At 38.2% G+C, this 14,414-nt stretch overlaps 1 protein-coding gene and 1 long non-coding RNA gene across 3 annotated transcripts; one reads left to right on the top strand and one right to left on the bottom strand.

Moving 5' to 3' along the window:
* Positions 1-180: 180 nt before the first annotated feature.
* LOC113674380 (uncharacterized) lies at positions 181-12,636 on the bottom strand. 2 transcript variants are annotated; one of them, XM_027190863.2, is made up of 20 exons: positions 12,168-12,636; positions 10,953-11,024; positions 10,261-10,343; positions 9,941-10,010; positions 8,878-8,993; positions 8,516-8,563; positions 8,199-8,287; positions 7,809-7,920; positions 7,073-7,282; positions 6,377-6,484; positions 6,164-6,269; positions 5,751-6,024; positions 4,988-5,274; positions 4,214-4,301; positions 3,880-3,898; positions 3,457-3,603; positions 2,963-3,115; positions 2,147-2,237; positions 1,596-1,694; positions 181-1,248 (listed from the first exon to the last, which is right to left on the bottom strand). In XM_027190863.2, exons 1-20 carry the CDS (start codon positions 12,456-12,458, stop codon positions 1,123-1,125), a joined length of 2,589 nt encoding a protein of 862 aa, XP_027046664.2. In that variant the 5' UTR covers positions 12,459-12,636; the 3' UTR covers positions 181-1,122. The 2 variants fall into 2 exon arrangements, with proteins under 2 accessions (XP_027046664.2, XP_027046665.2); XM_027190864.2 differs by lacking the exon at positions 10,953-11,024 and having other exon boundaries at positions 12,168-12,603.
* LOC149053695 (uncharacterized) lies at positions 7,263-8,311 on the top strand. The gene is made up of 2 exons (XR_016188035.1): positions 7,263-7,357; positions 8,072-8,311. It is a non-coding gene; the product is annotated as an uncharacterized LOC149053695 (long non-coding RNA).
* Positions 12,637-14,414: the final 1,778 nt, after the last annotated feature.

Here is a 14,414-nt window from a genome sequence, read left to right as displayed (position 1 = left end):
GACTTCCTGTTTTTTTTCTTGCTCGCCCGACCAAGTCTTCATCGCAGTTGTTGTAACACAATACACTCTCTTATGCGTTGCGTTGACAAAACCGAACGATCGGTTGCGGAGGGGGTTGGGCCCGACAGAACACTTCAACGCCGGGATCAAACGAAAAGACGACTGAACAAATAGAAATACTTAAGAAAAAAATTTTTATATTTTATTCCACTTAGTTTGCAAGAACATACAAAATACTAAGTATTTATCCAACATTAATTTTGATTTTATAAACTGCTCATGACAAAAGATTTATTTTAGAAAAAAACATATGCAACAAGTCGCTAAAATTTCTGTCTATAAAAATAAATATACCAGACGTAAGAAACAGAGCGATGCTTTAAACGTGTTAAAAAATTTACTCTTTGAAATACTCACCAGTATCTTATAGAAAGTTATATTTTTATAAATGAGTAAAAGATGGAACAAACTTAAATATCATAAACAATTTTTGGTTAAAAAACTGAGTCTATGCATTACTACCTGTAGCTTGATTTCTGAATACTCCGACTGTGTTGTTACATCAAAGTTACAGGCAAATTTCTTGAATAAAGGGGGTAAGTTTCTAAAGAAGCTGTGGTGTTGCGTCGGGGGGGGGGGGGAAAGGGGGGGAGAGGGGGAGAGAAGATTATAACAAGATAGTTTCGAGCGTTAGCCGACTGGATGTTTCAGGCGCGGACCTGAGTTGGTGTGAAGTAGTATGACCTACTGAACTACTGTTAGCGTCAACTATGATACAACGTACAACCTAACCATCGGACTCCACACCTTTGAGATTTTTTCCCTAGTTGCACCAGGTTGAGATATTTCACTACCCTTGACAAGTTCTTTTTATATCAATAAAAATCGCTTAAAATATCCTAAAAAAGAAACATTCACTACGTTACTCTAAAATCACTGCGCTTTTAATTAGTTTTCTATTTTGATCCGGAACTTAGACCAAGAACAGAAACAAAACCTCGTGCAGTTGGGTAATACGCCTATACCCCATCCTCGTCTTCACTGAAACAAAAGAAACATCTTTGGAGAGTCGCTCCGTATTTCAGGCTTAAGCTTCTCAGTTTATCCCAACAAATGACCTACTTAATATCGAAAACCACTGCTTCTTGGGGGCGGTGCAGAAACAGGTCTCTGTGGTTGAGGAAATTTAGCGTTTAGCCAATCTTCGAACTCCAGTTCTGACATCTCTACGACCTTCTCACGGACAAACTGTCAAAATCAAAATGAAACAAAAATAGTAAGTAATTCTGAGTACTGGTCGATAAAGATGAATTTTTAGGATCAGTTTCTGAGATAAAGATAAAAAATTATAGTAAAAATTACTGTGTGAAAGAAACTGAACTAAAGCTTTACTTTGATTGGCCCAACACCAATTTAAACAACATGAGAGTAAAGTCAAGACATTTTATTTTCGATAGTCACACAATTTGGCTTCAACCAAAGATTAAACAACTTAAAACTGAGTAATATTCAAGATGAAAATAGATAACACACTCTCTTCGTGTGAGAAGATCCCCACTCACTCAGAAATATCCACATTGTTAAGATTTAGTTACCTCTATAGCTGCATTTATATCAGGAGCACAAATTTCCCACACTCGAAGCGTCGATAGCACCTTCAGGAATTGACTACCACTTATCTTTCGACCTTCAAGCTTAAAAAAAGCATATGCCGTTATTAACAATACATTGCTTGTTTCCCCGAAAATATATATTAAGCGAAATTGACGGGGTAGTCGACCAGAAATTGAGTCTAGTCCGGGTCCGAATCCAACGGGGAACATATTATTTCGTTGCTCACTCGCTCAACGAGAACCCAATATCTACGCGGTCAGAACGCAGTGATATTGGGTAAAGAGAAACCGATGCAAAGAAAAATTGCTTTATTATTGTTTTACTAAAACAAGGTTACTCCTTAATCCAGAAAATGACAAAAGGAAAGGAAGGTTAACATACCCGACAATTTTCACCCCTCTGGCCATTAAGTAAACGTCGGCCATTTTTGACGTGTTTTCGCCAATCATGCGTGGAATTATACACAAGAAGAATACAAAATGCCATTGCGGCAGCATTATGGTGTTACCTGACACCATCTTAAAACACTTACCGAGCCATAACCAGCTATCTTGTTTAACACCAGTGTACAGCAGCGATCAGCCCTAACCTCTTGAGGTAAATTGCTTAGTAAGTCCTTGTACCTAATATCAATAAATCAATAATAACGATTTTAGTGTTTATGCAAACTCGCCCTGCCTCTCAACACAAGCACAAAACAATTAAAAGAAAAAAAAAAAAGAAAAAGTAATCAGATGTGCACCAAAATCGATCAAGGTTAAGCCACCAAAGTTTTCCCGCGCTTCAGGGTAGCGACATACGTTAACTTGGACTCTTATTGGCTTCCCTTCGTATTTTTCTCTATTCTGATTGGCTACCGTGATTATTTCAGTGCTGAGTTTAAGAAACTCATTTAAAAGGCGCACTCTACCATACGTAGCCTTAAGGGATAACTCAGATTACAATTAATGAAACAAAACTAAAAGTCTGGTATGACTAGGAAGGCGATTGCACCACAAAGTAAAAAGGCCAAATTAGTGAGAACAATTCGTGAGTGAGAGGTGTAGTAAAAGGATGAGACCGTAGTTGCAATGTAATGTGTGACGAGTTTTTCCTTTCAACAAAAATTCTTGTCGGTTTTTGCTTGAGTAATAGTTTTCATTATTACAGATACTCATACGAGTATTCCTTTATTTTACCTGTAATATAACTAGCTATTCAATTACTTGTAAAGATGGTTAGCTCTAAGAGAGTATATTTCATGTGCAACTCTAAAAATTCAAAACTAAACTAAGTTTCTGTAAGTGTTCCGATGATTTGATCACAGGACAAAAAAATTAATGCTGATGAAAACAGTTGATGTACAAACCATTTACATTCCTCAGTGACTCGCTGTCGCATCTCTTCATTCGTTTCTGTGTCGGGTAATACACTGCCACTTCTCATCTGATCCAGAGCTTTGTAGATGTTGTTAAATGTCTCCAGACACATCAGTTTACGCTCCAATACTTGCAGTCGAGTCCTAAATAAAAACAACTTGGGGTTAAATTAAACTTAAACGCTACAACTTTTTCTCTTATCTTTCATCCACCTCTTGATACTGAACCTTACATCTTACACCATTGATGAGCACCCAAGACATCTCACTGCCCCGCGAGAAAACCGGATCTCAGTGACAATACAAAGAGCAGTGGGGTAAGGTGCAGACATTTTCTCCTCATTCACGAGCTTCTCACCCCACCCCGTCGAGGTTATCAGAGGGTGAAGAGCCTGCACATGGTCTACTTACACGAAGACAAAATAAACAACAATAACAACAACAACATCATAGTTAGAAAAAAAACAACAACGATAACAACCAACCTGTCCCTAACTTCCAAGTTATCGTGTAATACCAGCGCTTTCTCGTCTGCTACTTCGTTGAATTTCGTCTTCAAGTCAATCGGGACTTTTTCCACGCGATGGTCTAAGCTTATGGCTCCAAATGCTGCGATCGCTGCCGCTGCAAATCTTGAAGAGGAATAAATTATGTTCAATTAAGGGATGCAGGGTCACTGCCGCAAGTCTTCTTTCAGTTAATTAAAAAACCGAACCTGCATGGAAACTACAGTTCATGATTGATTACGGAATCGGATTTGCGAACAAACGGTTTATGGATATGTGCGAATGTAAGGTTTGCTTTTAAAAAAGCAAACGCACAAACCAAAAAAAAACTAACAGATTCACAGAGTCTGACAAGCAAATGAGCTGGTAAGACGGTTGTAAAAAGAAAATATAATTTCGTACCTCTTGTTATTTACTGCACCTGAAAGAGAAAAATTCAACAGGTCCAAAAGTTAGATAAAAATTCGTAGGGATCACTTTAAAACCTGTGATATGCACACAATTTAATTGGTCACATTGGCATTACTAACAACACACTACAGCGCGTGCAGATTTAAGTCACAGACAGTTAAACATACTAAGAAATATAAGCAAGCTTTCGAAGAGAACAAGAAGCAGTTAACATCATTACCAATGATTCACAAGAACTCAAATGCTTATAAAAATCAGATGACATAATACAATTCATCGAAGTCAGTCCGATAATATATGATAGTCTTTTTATTAGTCCACTCACCTGTAGCTTGTACCCAGGCCCTGACACGCGAATCGGTGGAAGTTTGTTGTTCCTCCGGTTTCGACGTTAATTTCTCCAGTTCCTTTTGCTGAAACAAAGGTTTATCTTTCTGTTATTGAGCTCCGATACCTGATAACAACCACAGTTGTACCCGCTTCGACCACTGGACTAAACTATACCTGTCCAGGTGATTCATGTACGTTAATGACGACAAAGTTGAAAATGACGATGACGATTTTGGTAATAACGACGATATCAGTGATTTGAAAAGGAACCGAGGCAAGTAGGAGGAGAAGAAGGAAGAGGGGCGACAGGCCAGAACGGGGAATAGAGGGGAAGGAGATAAGAAAGATGATAAAAAATTAAAATGCAAGGTATTTGTCTTTTTCTTCCTCAGTCTATCGCTTGCAAATTGGTTTTTACAGTTTGCCCACTGCCAATTTACACAGCATTAACGAATTGGAGAGTATTCGAAATGTGGAATGGCGGCGAAAAAAGACATCACTCTTGTCAATGGTTATTTTGAGATGTATCGCTCTTTTAATGGCGCTGTCTCGAGATCGAAATTCTACAAACAAGCCACTAACGAAAACGCAATTGATGATATTATTCAATATGCAGAATACGAGAAGATGTTTATGTAAGTTAGTTCCTCTCCAGTGTTTTCTACGCGCAAGGTAAACCCTCGCAAGGCGTTGCTTTAACGTTCTTCTAAGTTAGAAAGATACTTTGGTATTCAGAAGTAAATGTACGAACGCCAGTTGTATTACTCACCGATAATGTGCTCTTGAATGCCTTTGCAGCCCTTGTCTTGGCCCGTAACTTCTGCATGGCTTTACTGGGGTTTGACGGTGGAGTGTACACTGTAGTTACAGTGAACGATTTCTGTTTTTGAAGCTTCAATGGTGGCGCCTTTTTGTCGGTACCGGACTGTGTTCCGTTCTGAGGGGTGCTAGATATAGTTACTGGTAATGCTTCTGCTGCGACTGCTGGATCCCCCACTGGTCCAGGAGGGGCTGATACAGCTCTTATCTTTGGATCTATAAATTTCACAGTGGGCCCTACGTCCGTGGAGAAAGAGGTGGTTAGATGAAGAAAAATTGCTGAGTACAGATAATCATATGATAACTACAAAACAAAACACAAATAAATAAAATAATAAATAAATAAAGAATAAAACATTTTTAAGCACAAATATCTTGAAACTAAAATATAGCATGAGGCCGTCTTCTTTATTCAGGCTTTGTGCCACAAAATCTTGATTCTTACGCCCGCGGCCGCTTGATAGACATGTCCAGATATCGGAAGAAGAATTTGTTACCTGAGCTAATATCCCCGCAATAGTCTTCTTGATTTTGTCATGTTATCAGTTTTTACTTTATGGCGGTTGTATACCTCAATAATAAGGTCTAAGATTCGCTCCACTATTCAATCCTCTGGATCAACAAATGCTCAACAGAAGTTAAGGGCCCTCTCCTTCACTCTACGAGCAGCACCTGAATAATTATGCCATATTTCTAAATAACAAAAACTTTACCAATGTTCGGCGCATTGCTTTGAGTTTCGCTACCACTGTCTTCTTTGTGGGGAACCCTCTGATCAACAGACGCATGCTCTGTTTGTATTTCCGTCCGCGATGACGCCATAGTCTCTCCCGTGTTACTCGTTCCACTCCTGGGTCGAGCATCTGCTGGAACACGAAGGGAAGTGGGTCCAGGCGTGGGGGACTGGCCACCATTGTTTGTCGTTGAAAACCGTTGAATGAAATTTGGGTGGATTGAGATGCGTCTCGTGCCTCTACGAGTTCCACGCTGTGACAAAGAACATAAATAAATAGTAAGAAAGGTTTCGACATTGCAGATCCAGCAATATACAAGGACACTTAGAAAATATTACCCCATCGTTAGGCTTAACTCACCAAAGAGTTATCTGTAGCTCACATTAGTTTACCTGAGTAAATCGCGCTGGGTTTTGCTTGAACGTTACCCAATCTTTATCGGTAGCCTTGTCTTTTTCCACTCTTCTTCGAATGGCTCTTGGGTCTTCGTTTAAATCCCTAAATAGCGAGCAACTCTCATTAAATTTTGCTAAGGGAAATGGGTACGAAAAGGGGTGGGGAGGGAAGAGACAGGCAATGCAGATGTCAGTTGATTACCGACTTACTTTAGTTTCCAACAACTTGTTATTGGGGGCATTACAGGAGGCTGTTGATCCTGAGACATTCCTTCCAGAATCCAATTCAACGCACAGAGCTGACGGAAGACGTTCTTTCTGTAGAATGACACAATTACGCAGTCAGCAGAAACGTTAAAAACGTTGGTTCAAGGTAAACGCATTACATACTGTAACTGGGGAGGCACAAGTAGAACGATCCATACACTACATTTATAAAGGAAGCTCAAATTCGGCATTCGATCGAACTTTTACAGCAGTTAGAAGACGATCTAGTGCTTTGCAAAATGATTTGAATACTACGCCTAAAAATTTTGCGATCTAGCAGAACGTCCAGGCACAGCTCAGATCTTGAAAAACTTCAAGGCAGAGCTTAAACCAAAAATCATCGCTGGATCTTCATGCACTTCACTTTTCGTATTCTTAATGATCATTTCAAGATTTACTTCAACTTTGGCCCTACAACACTTAATCTAGCTTGTCCCAAGAGTTCAGTTGGTAAAACGGAACGAAATAACAAATGGTACGATACAAGCGGCGTAGAGAAGCGAGGGAGGTTTGCACCTCTTTGTAACTGTCGTCTTTTTTAATATCGAGCTTCGTTTCACTAACTGAACGCGTGGAGCAGGCTATACTCAATCAAAAGCCCGCGTATTAAAAAAAGATATATTCTTGTAGAGATTTTACCTGTCTGTGACATCAGTATAGTTGATGTTTGAATAAACTGGTGAGTAAGGCCGGGGGCTTTTCAGCTTTTTGGATCTGCGGCTACTTTTCGATATTGTACTGTGGGCAGCTGACTTGGGGGGTTTGAGATAAAACCTGTGGGAGAGGGCGGGGCTGGACGGTGGACTGTCCATCACGTGATCTGTGCCTGGCTGCTCGGCAGTTGATGATCTACGAGGGAAAGACATTCAAACCACGTTTTGGCAGAAACGGATTTGACGAAAATATGACAGCACACGTGCGCAGGTAATTATATGTGATGTGAGCGTAATGTTGCACAATATCATAAATCCCATAAATTCTGTAGTATTTGGACTTGTTGAAGAGCCGATGAATATAGGCTTCCCTTGAACTTACGCCCTATTTGAGTTCCGTTATGGTTCCCTACGAGTTAATCACAATGTCCCCCACCCCCCAAAAAATCTCCCTCATCTCTAATTATGACCAACTTATGAAATCACCGAAATTTCTTTGGCAATTTTCAGGATTCGTCCGGAGATCTTCGGCTGTTTTTTTAAAGTCGTTGGTGACATGGATTTTCAAAAATTTTTGCTTTCCAAAATTTTTGCTTAGCCTACCAGTCAAAACTTTGTGCGACTGAAGTTCATGGCTGTCGTTACTCAAAAGACAGTCCCTTGCTATAAGATTTCATACGATCTGATTCCCTGCATCACTTTTATCATTATCAATTAATTACCTGTCAATTTGAAGCTGATCTGCAGCTGTTGACTGGGAGGGGCTTGGTGATGAGACCTGTAACTGAGGCTGAGGTGACTGTGGGCTCCACAACGCAGCACTGACAGTTGTACCTTATCATGATAAAAATTAGGTGAAAATTAGCGAATTCATTCCTTTTTTTTTTTTAAAATCTAGTTAATTTGCTGGATAATTTTGCTGAAAAATTCTTTTTTTTTTTGTATCTGCATGGTCTTTGGGATGTCGTGTCATGCTTCTCTCAAGAAAGGGGTACGGGTGTGTGAATTTCCAAAAGAATTACTGATAAGGATACTGCATGTTAAACAGGATATGCAAGACATGGCTACAACATGCACTTGTAAATCACTTAAAGGAGATAAATCCTACTTACTCAGTCGTTTCCAACGTTTACTGCTGGCCGATGAGTGTGAACTGTTGGGTCTCTGTTGGGCTTGCTGTGGATCTAGGAGCTCTCCCAATCTGTGCATTAAACATGGAACAGAATCATTCCCATTTTAATTTGAAAATATAATCTCTACACAATTCATAAATTTGCCAGGAAACAAATGAATCATGGAACATAAATGTAGACCAAAGGCAAACCAAACCTTATAACAAGTTCTGATTTATGCTGAGGCATATAAGGCAAAACCTGATTAAAACCTAATTGTACAATCAAAATCAACGCTTTTAACTTAAGACACCTACCCTTGCTCAGAATCTCGGGTTGGACTGTTTGGTAGTGGGATCATATAGCTGGTAAATAAACAAAACATGATCATTATCATTTTGATTTGGACCCCACCCTAATCTCTCATTTTGATGTATATACCAGGAAAAACATTTCATATAGACTAAAAAACGCAACATATGAATTTAAAAGTTATGTAACAGAGTTCTCTAGTTTATGATGTAGTCTGACAGAAACACCTGTAGTCTGACAGACATACCTGCAGTCTGACAGACACACCTGTAGTCTGACAGACACACCTGTAGTCTGACAGACACACCTGTAGTCTGACAGACACACCTGTAATCTGACAGACACACTTGTAGTCTGACAGACACACCTTTTCAGTTCTATGTCTAGTTCATCATCAGATTCTTCACTGTCAGTTGATGCTGGTTTCATCTGATTTCTGGCAGCCTCTTCTTTCTGTTTCCTCTCTTTATCAGCCTCAGCTTGCTAAAAACCAAGGAAATGTCACCAAAGGGTTCATTCTCACAAGCCTTTAATGGCTAAGTTCTGTAGTTGAAGTTTTTCCTGGTAGTTTTATAGCATGAAACAACTTGGAGTATTTAATATTGAATTAATATTCATCCTGGATTGAATATGCTGGTCCACTGCAGATTAACCCCTTCCCACTCCTCCCCTCCTCCCCCAACATTTTGTCAAATTTTCATGATAGTTTGTCAGGACCCATTTATACTCCTAAACAAAAAGAGGCTCAGTGTGCATGAGTGAATATGAAAGCAATTTTCACAATAGTAAACACTATCAAGCAGTAGTAGAAGTAAGCTAGGCCTATAAAAAATTCAGCTCAGCTGAATTTTAGCTCAGTTGTTCTACCAACTCAGCTAACATTTAGCCAACTGGGACCAGGACCGAGTCATTCAAAGCTGGGTTAAGATAACCCAGGGTTAGTGTGAAGTTTGTTTTCAGATCTGAAAGCTTAAAGGAAATTCAGAAGAATTCTTTTTGTAAGTAATTTGATGATTGAATTCCCCACAAAGAATAGGTAAAATTATCCCACATTGCTTTTGAACAAAGGAAAAAAGAGACCTGGATTTAATTTTATCCATTGGTTAGTGCTAATCAGCCTTCAAACAAATGGGTCCTGATCATTACGTTGGTTTGTAATAAACCTGTGACTTGATGAATCACACAATGTATCACAGTTTTTTCTCAAGAACACAACATGTTGACCCAGCCAGGTGCCAAACCCAGACCTCTTGACTCAGAGTCCAACACAGTAACTGTTAGGCAACTGCAAATTCTCCCTTTGATACATGACCCCTGCCAGGGGGATTCAAGCAAGCCCTTAATTAAACTGGCCTGTGCATGACGTGAGCCAATCACACTAGCTACTACTTGCAACAAAAAATCATAACAAATCTGACAATACTATGTACCTTTCTGTTTTGTTCATCATGAACAAGCTTGTATAATCCAAAGCCAAGGCGAACAGCATGTATCATTTTCCTGATGGTGTTGAATGGAAAAATAGTTATGCATCATTAAATTAGACCATCAGATTGTAACATTATGATAACTGGATAATTAGACTATTGCTAGTGCAATAAATTATAATTAATAAATTGAATTTACAGGATGCAAAAGGTAATTCAACAAGAATTTCCATTGATCATGAATACTAGAAAAAAAAAGCCCTTTTTCATGGCAAATGAAAATAACAAGTAAATTTCTTGTAAATAATTCATAATTTACCCACCTTCCTTTATGGACCTGTGCTCTGATGTCATTTATAACTTTGGGTTTATAGTTTGTTGGTTGAGGTACAACAGGTTGTTGATCCTTTAAAATAAAACAGAACAAATTTAAAAAAAATTAATCAAAAACACACAAAGTGGTAATCAACTGCAAATTGTCACTGGCAAACTTTTGATCTTCTCTGCCTAGGGCCAGCTTGGCTAGGCTAGGGCTTGTGAATTTGATATATAAATTAGGGATCTGGAAATGGATGAAACACCATTGATAAAATCACAAGATATTAGACCAACACAGTGAAGTAGTAAGGGATGGGGAGGGGAGACATTAACTTAAGATGACAAAATATTTGGAAGTATGCAGGTCTCAAGAGAACATTTTTGCCTTGTATATTTATAGTTGCAACTTTAGCAAGATCAGATCTAGTTTCTAAGCTGATCTTTGGATTGCCTGATTAATTTTCCACGGTTTGAATTTGAGAATTACAGCTAATCCCCAGTGAGATCTCCATGTGAGGATGGTCCTTTAAAGAACTGTTGTATGTGAGAGAAACTAAGGTTTGGACAACTTGACTGAAAGTCAGAACTAAAGTTGTGTTTCCTGCATAAATTACAACAATGTTAACAAAATAAAATTAGAAAATTATCAGGTTCGTTGTTGAGCAGTTACGTCATAAAGGAAAAATATTTTCTGTACCTTAGATTGTCTCATGGATTCTTCATCTTCAGATTCTGACTCCCCTGATGATGATGATGATTCATCTTGAACCTACAGGATGGAATCTAATGATTAATACCCTGCAGTTTGAATAAAAAATAATCATCAGCATAGCAAAGAAAAAGAATAGATGTTTTAAAATTCAGAATTCTACCATTCTCACTTGAAAAATTCAAAGGTTTTATTCAGCAGACACTTTCCCGTGAGAAAAAAAATCATTGATCATAAATGCACAACACAACATTTTATAATTTATGCAGTTATAAATTTTGTAACTTCGTATTTTATTGAGTTGTGATATAGTTCTGACTCACACTCTATCGACACTGATTAGAGTTGAAAGGTCGAAAAATGTGATGCAAGAAAAGTCGAGGGAATGCGCTGAGGCAGGTCCAAGTTAAAACTTAATTTGTCTTTTGTACTCAAGTAAAGTCATAGACGATCCAGCTATTTTAAGAACGCGTGTTAGAGCAGCGCGGTTAGGATGTAACAAGTTAAAGTTTCGCCTTCGTCGTTGAAGCCATCGATGAAGGCGAAATGAATTTGCAATCGAGAAATCTCGAGAGCTCAGGCATTTTTTAAAGTTTTACAGTTCAGTGAGTAATAATTAACTTGCAATCGAAAACACGACCAAAAGTTAATTATGCAGAAAGCAACATCAGTGGGTTGTGTGTTAGTCTTTAAAACCGGGTTCTTTTTATGCAGAGCCCTGAGATCTTTTTCAAATTTTTAAACTTTCCCTTTGAAAAAGTGGTGAATACGTCCTTGCGTTATTGTAACATTTACTTTAAAAAGCAAATAAGCTCATTTGACGCAATATTTGTTAGACTAAATATTTGAATCAAATTAAATCTTCATAACATCATGTTTTTAATACCCAATTGTGCACTCTTTAGAAGTCAAAAACTCTTTTATTCAAGAGTATATCTGGATTATCAAACAAATATGTAGCGATATGTTTTCAAATCGTGGAAAATCTTCGATGAATGGCATATACGCAAAGAAATATGGACAATTTTTTTCACGCCATTTCAGTTCATCTAATTTAGTATATGACGGCTATTAGCGTGGGTAAATTAATCAAGAGACTTCGCTAAATATTCTTAAAACGCTGAGTAGTTGAAAGCGAAAGTCTTTATATATTTTAAAAAAGCAAATGATTCTTTATATGGTTTAAAAATATCTCTATCTCACCAAATTATCTTGCTCCGATTGTTCTTGGCCCAATGCGCTCAAAATAAGCTTCTTGTCATCCAAGTATACTTCCCCAACTGGTTGGTACGGCTTATAAATTACCGAGCGATAACCACATTTGCTCATCTGGTGCCGACGTCGTTCATAATTCTCTTTCGCAACTTCTTTCCGAGTTGGAACTTCGCAAGTGTAAATCTTTGCATGTCGAGCTGTAATCTTCAAACCCTGATGTGATGGAATTGGCAAAGGCTCAGGCCGTATGTACGAGCGAGGGTTTTCAGAATCCGGCATTGTCTTATCCGTATGTCACTGGCGTAACTCCGATTTATAGGTTGCGTTTAAATGTGCTGCAATTTTGTCTAAAAGTACTGCAGATGTAACCAAAGGCATGATCAATTTCTTCCGTCTGATTCAACGAGTGTTTGTGCGATAAAGATGTCGTTTGCATAAAATCAAAGGAACAAAGGGTATCGCCATAGCAACCATAAACAGGGTTATATGCCGAACACCAGAGCGCGTTTGAGAGACGTTTAACCGAGAGAAGTACCACAAAAACAGACTGCTTATAAACAGGCTCACGCTGCTTTCCTCTTAAGGATAAAAATATAGTTTTGAGGAAAGAAAAGAAGACAAAGTAACTGTTCTTGTGCCAAATGTCAATTTTATTCCTTATGGGGAATTAGACTTCTTGCTTCTTTTCCTGTATTTTGAATTTATTCGTCTTGTTTTTATTTTCCTTGTGTATTTTATCGCTCTTTTGAATTTTTTTATCAGTTCTAAAAGCTTTGTAGCAAAATGCCAATTAGTCATTTATATTCATAAACCTATCACTAAGTAAACTGTATGCACACAAATGAAGCAATATTCTTGAGCAGTCGAGAGGCTGGTCACGTAGAAGATAGGGGCTAAGATAAACAGGGAAAGAAAATGGGAGTATGCTTTTAATCCTTTTTACTCCTAGAATTTAGTAACTTGTAACTTCTCCCCATGATATCCATACATGATCCAGGATACAAGTAATAAGAATATTCAAACTTGTCCAGTAGTTGACTTGATCTAACACCAAATTCTTGTTACTAGTTTAGAAGGAAGTGTGTATCAGCAAGAGGGGAGAATTAACTATCAGATCTTGGGAGTTAATGGGGTGTGGTTAGATAGTTGAAAATAGGCAGTTGCAGTTATGAATAAAGAGGAAAGAGAAGAGGTTAGAGTTTCACAGATGAATTGAAGTAAGAGAGGTTACCATAATGTTAGAGATTGTCTAATAATTGGTAGAGAAGGGGGTAGGAAATAAAGACTGGGTTTAATCTCCTACCCAGATCCTACTGTGTAACTGTCACCAAAATGTGCAACTGCCCAGCCAAGAAAGATCTGGGTAGAAGACTAGGGTAGGATAAGGCTTTGATGGGTTAAGTGAAGGGTAAAGAGGTGTGAAAGGGAGGGGGGGTAGACCTCAAGCAGTGCAGTGAAGGGGATTAAAGTGAGGTGTAGAGTTAGTGAATAAGAGGTGAGGCGTGGAACATAAGAGTAAAAATTTAGATGATGATAATAGTCCCACATTGAAGTAATTTGTAGCAATAAACAACTGCTATGCTTTTTTTTAAATTAAACTCAAATCACTCCTATGAAACTCTCAGTGCTATTTAACAGGATTAGTATTTCAGCCTGCACAAAATACAATAATTGTACATGATTATGTCTGGGTACAATCAAAATACTTTTAAAAATTATTTTCCAGGGTATCAATGTTTGCCAGAGACAATCCATACATGCAAAAAAGAGTCTTTACTCACTAAAGAAGCCCTAAACTTAATGGGAAAATTCCTGAAATACAAACAAGATATAAGGGTCTTAATTTGTTCTCTGTTTTCTTTTTTGCTTTCCAGTTTTTGGTCTAGATTTCTTTCCTTGCTACATATGTTTAAAGAGATTGATGTCAGTAATTAAGCAGTCTTCAAAATTAGACTTTTCTGCCTTTTCTTTTCTGATAGCTTTTTGCACCACTTGAAGTCTAACTGTTGCAGAGATCTAATCACCTTGATGGATGTTTTCTGTTACCAAGTAATTTATTGAGTTATGTCTGTTCTCTACTCTTTTCAGCTGCCTTTGCTTTGCTCTTTCTTGCAATCTTCAATGCAAAGTATCAGAGGTAATTTCTGGCCTTCCTTACCCAACCAAGGGTACTCTTGGGGCTCACTTTTCCAGTTTTTCCCATGTGGAAACATGACATGTACATCGCCTGCATCA

This window comes from Pocillopora damicornis, chromosome 1 (assembly GCF_964200805.1).
Source record: "Pocillopora damicornis chromosome 1, jaPocDami1.2, whole genome shotgun sequence".
In the NCBI taxonomy this organism is placed as follows: Eukaryota; Metazoa; Cnidaria; class Anthozoa; order Scleractinia; family Pocilloporidae; genus Pocillopora; species Pocillopora damicornis.
The sequence above is the reverse complement of the archived record's forward strand: the minus strand, read 5'-3'. Positions and strand labels throughout refer to the sequence as shown.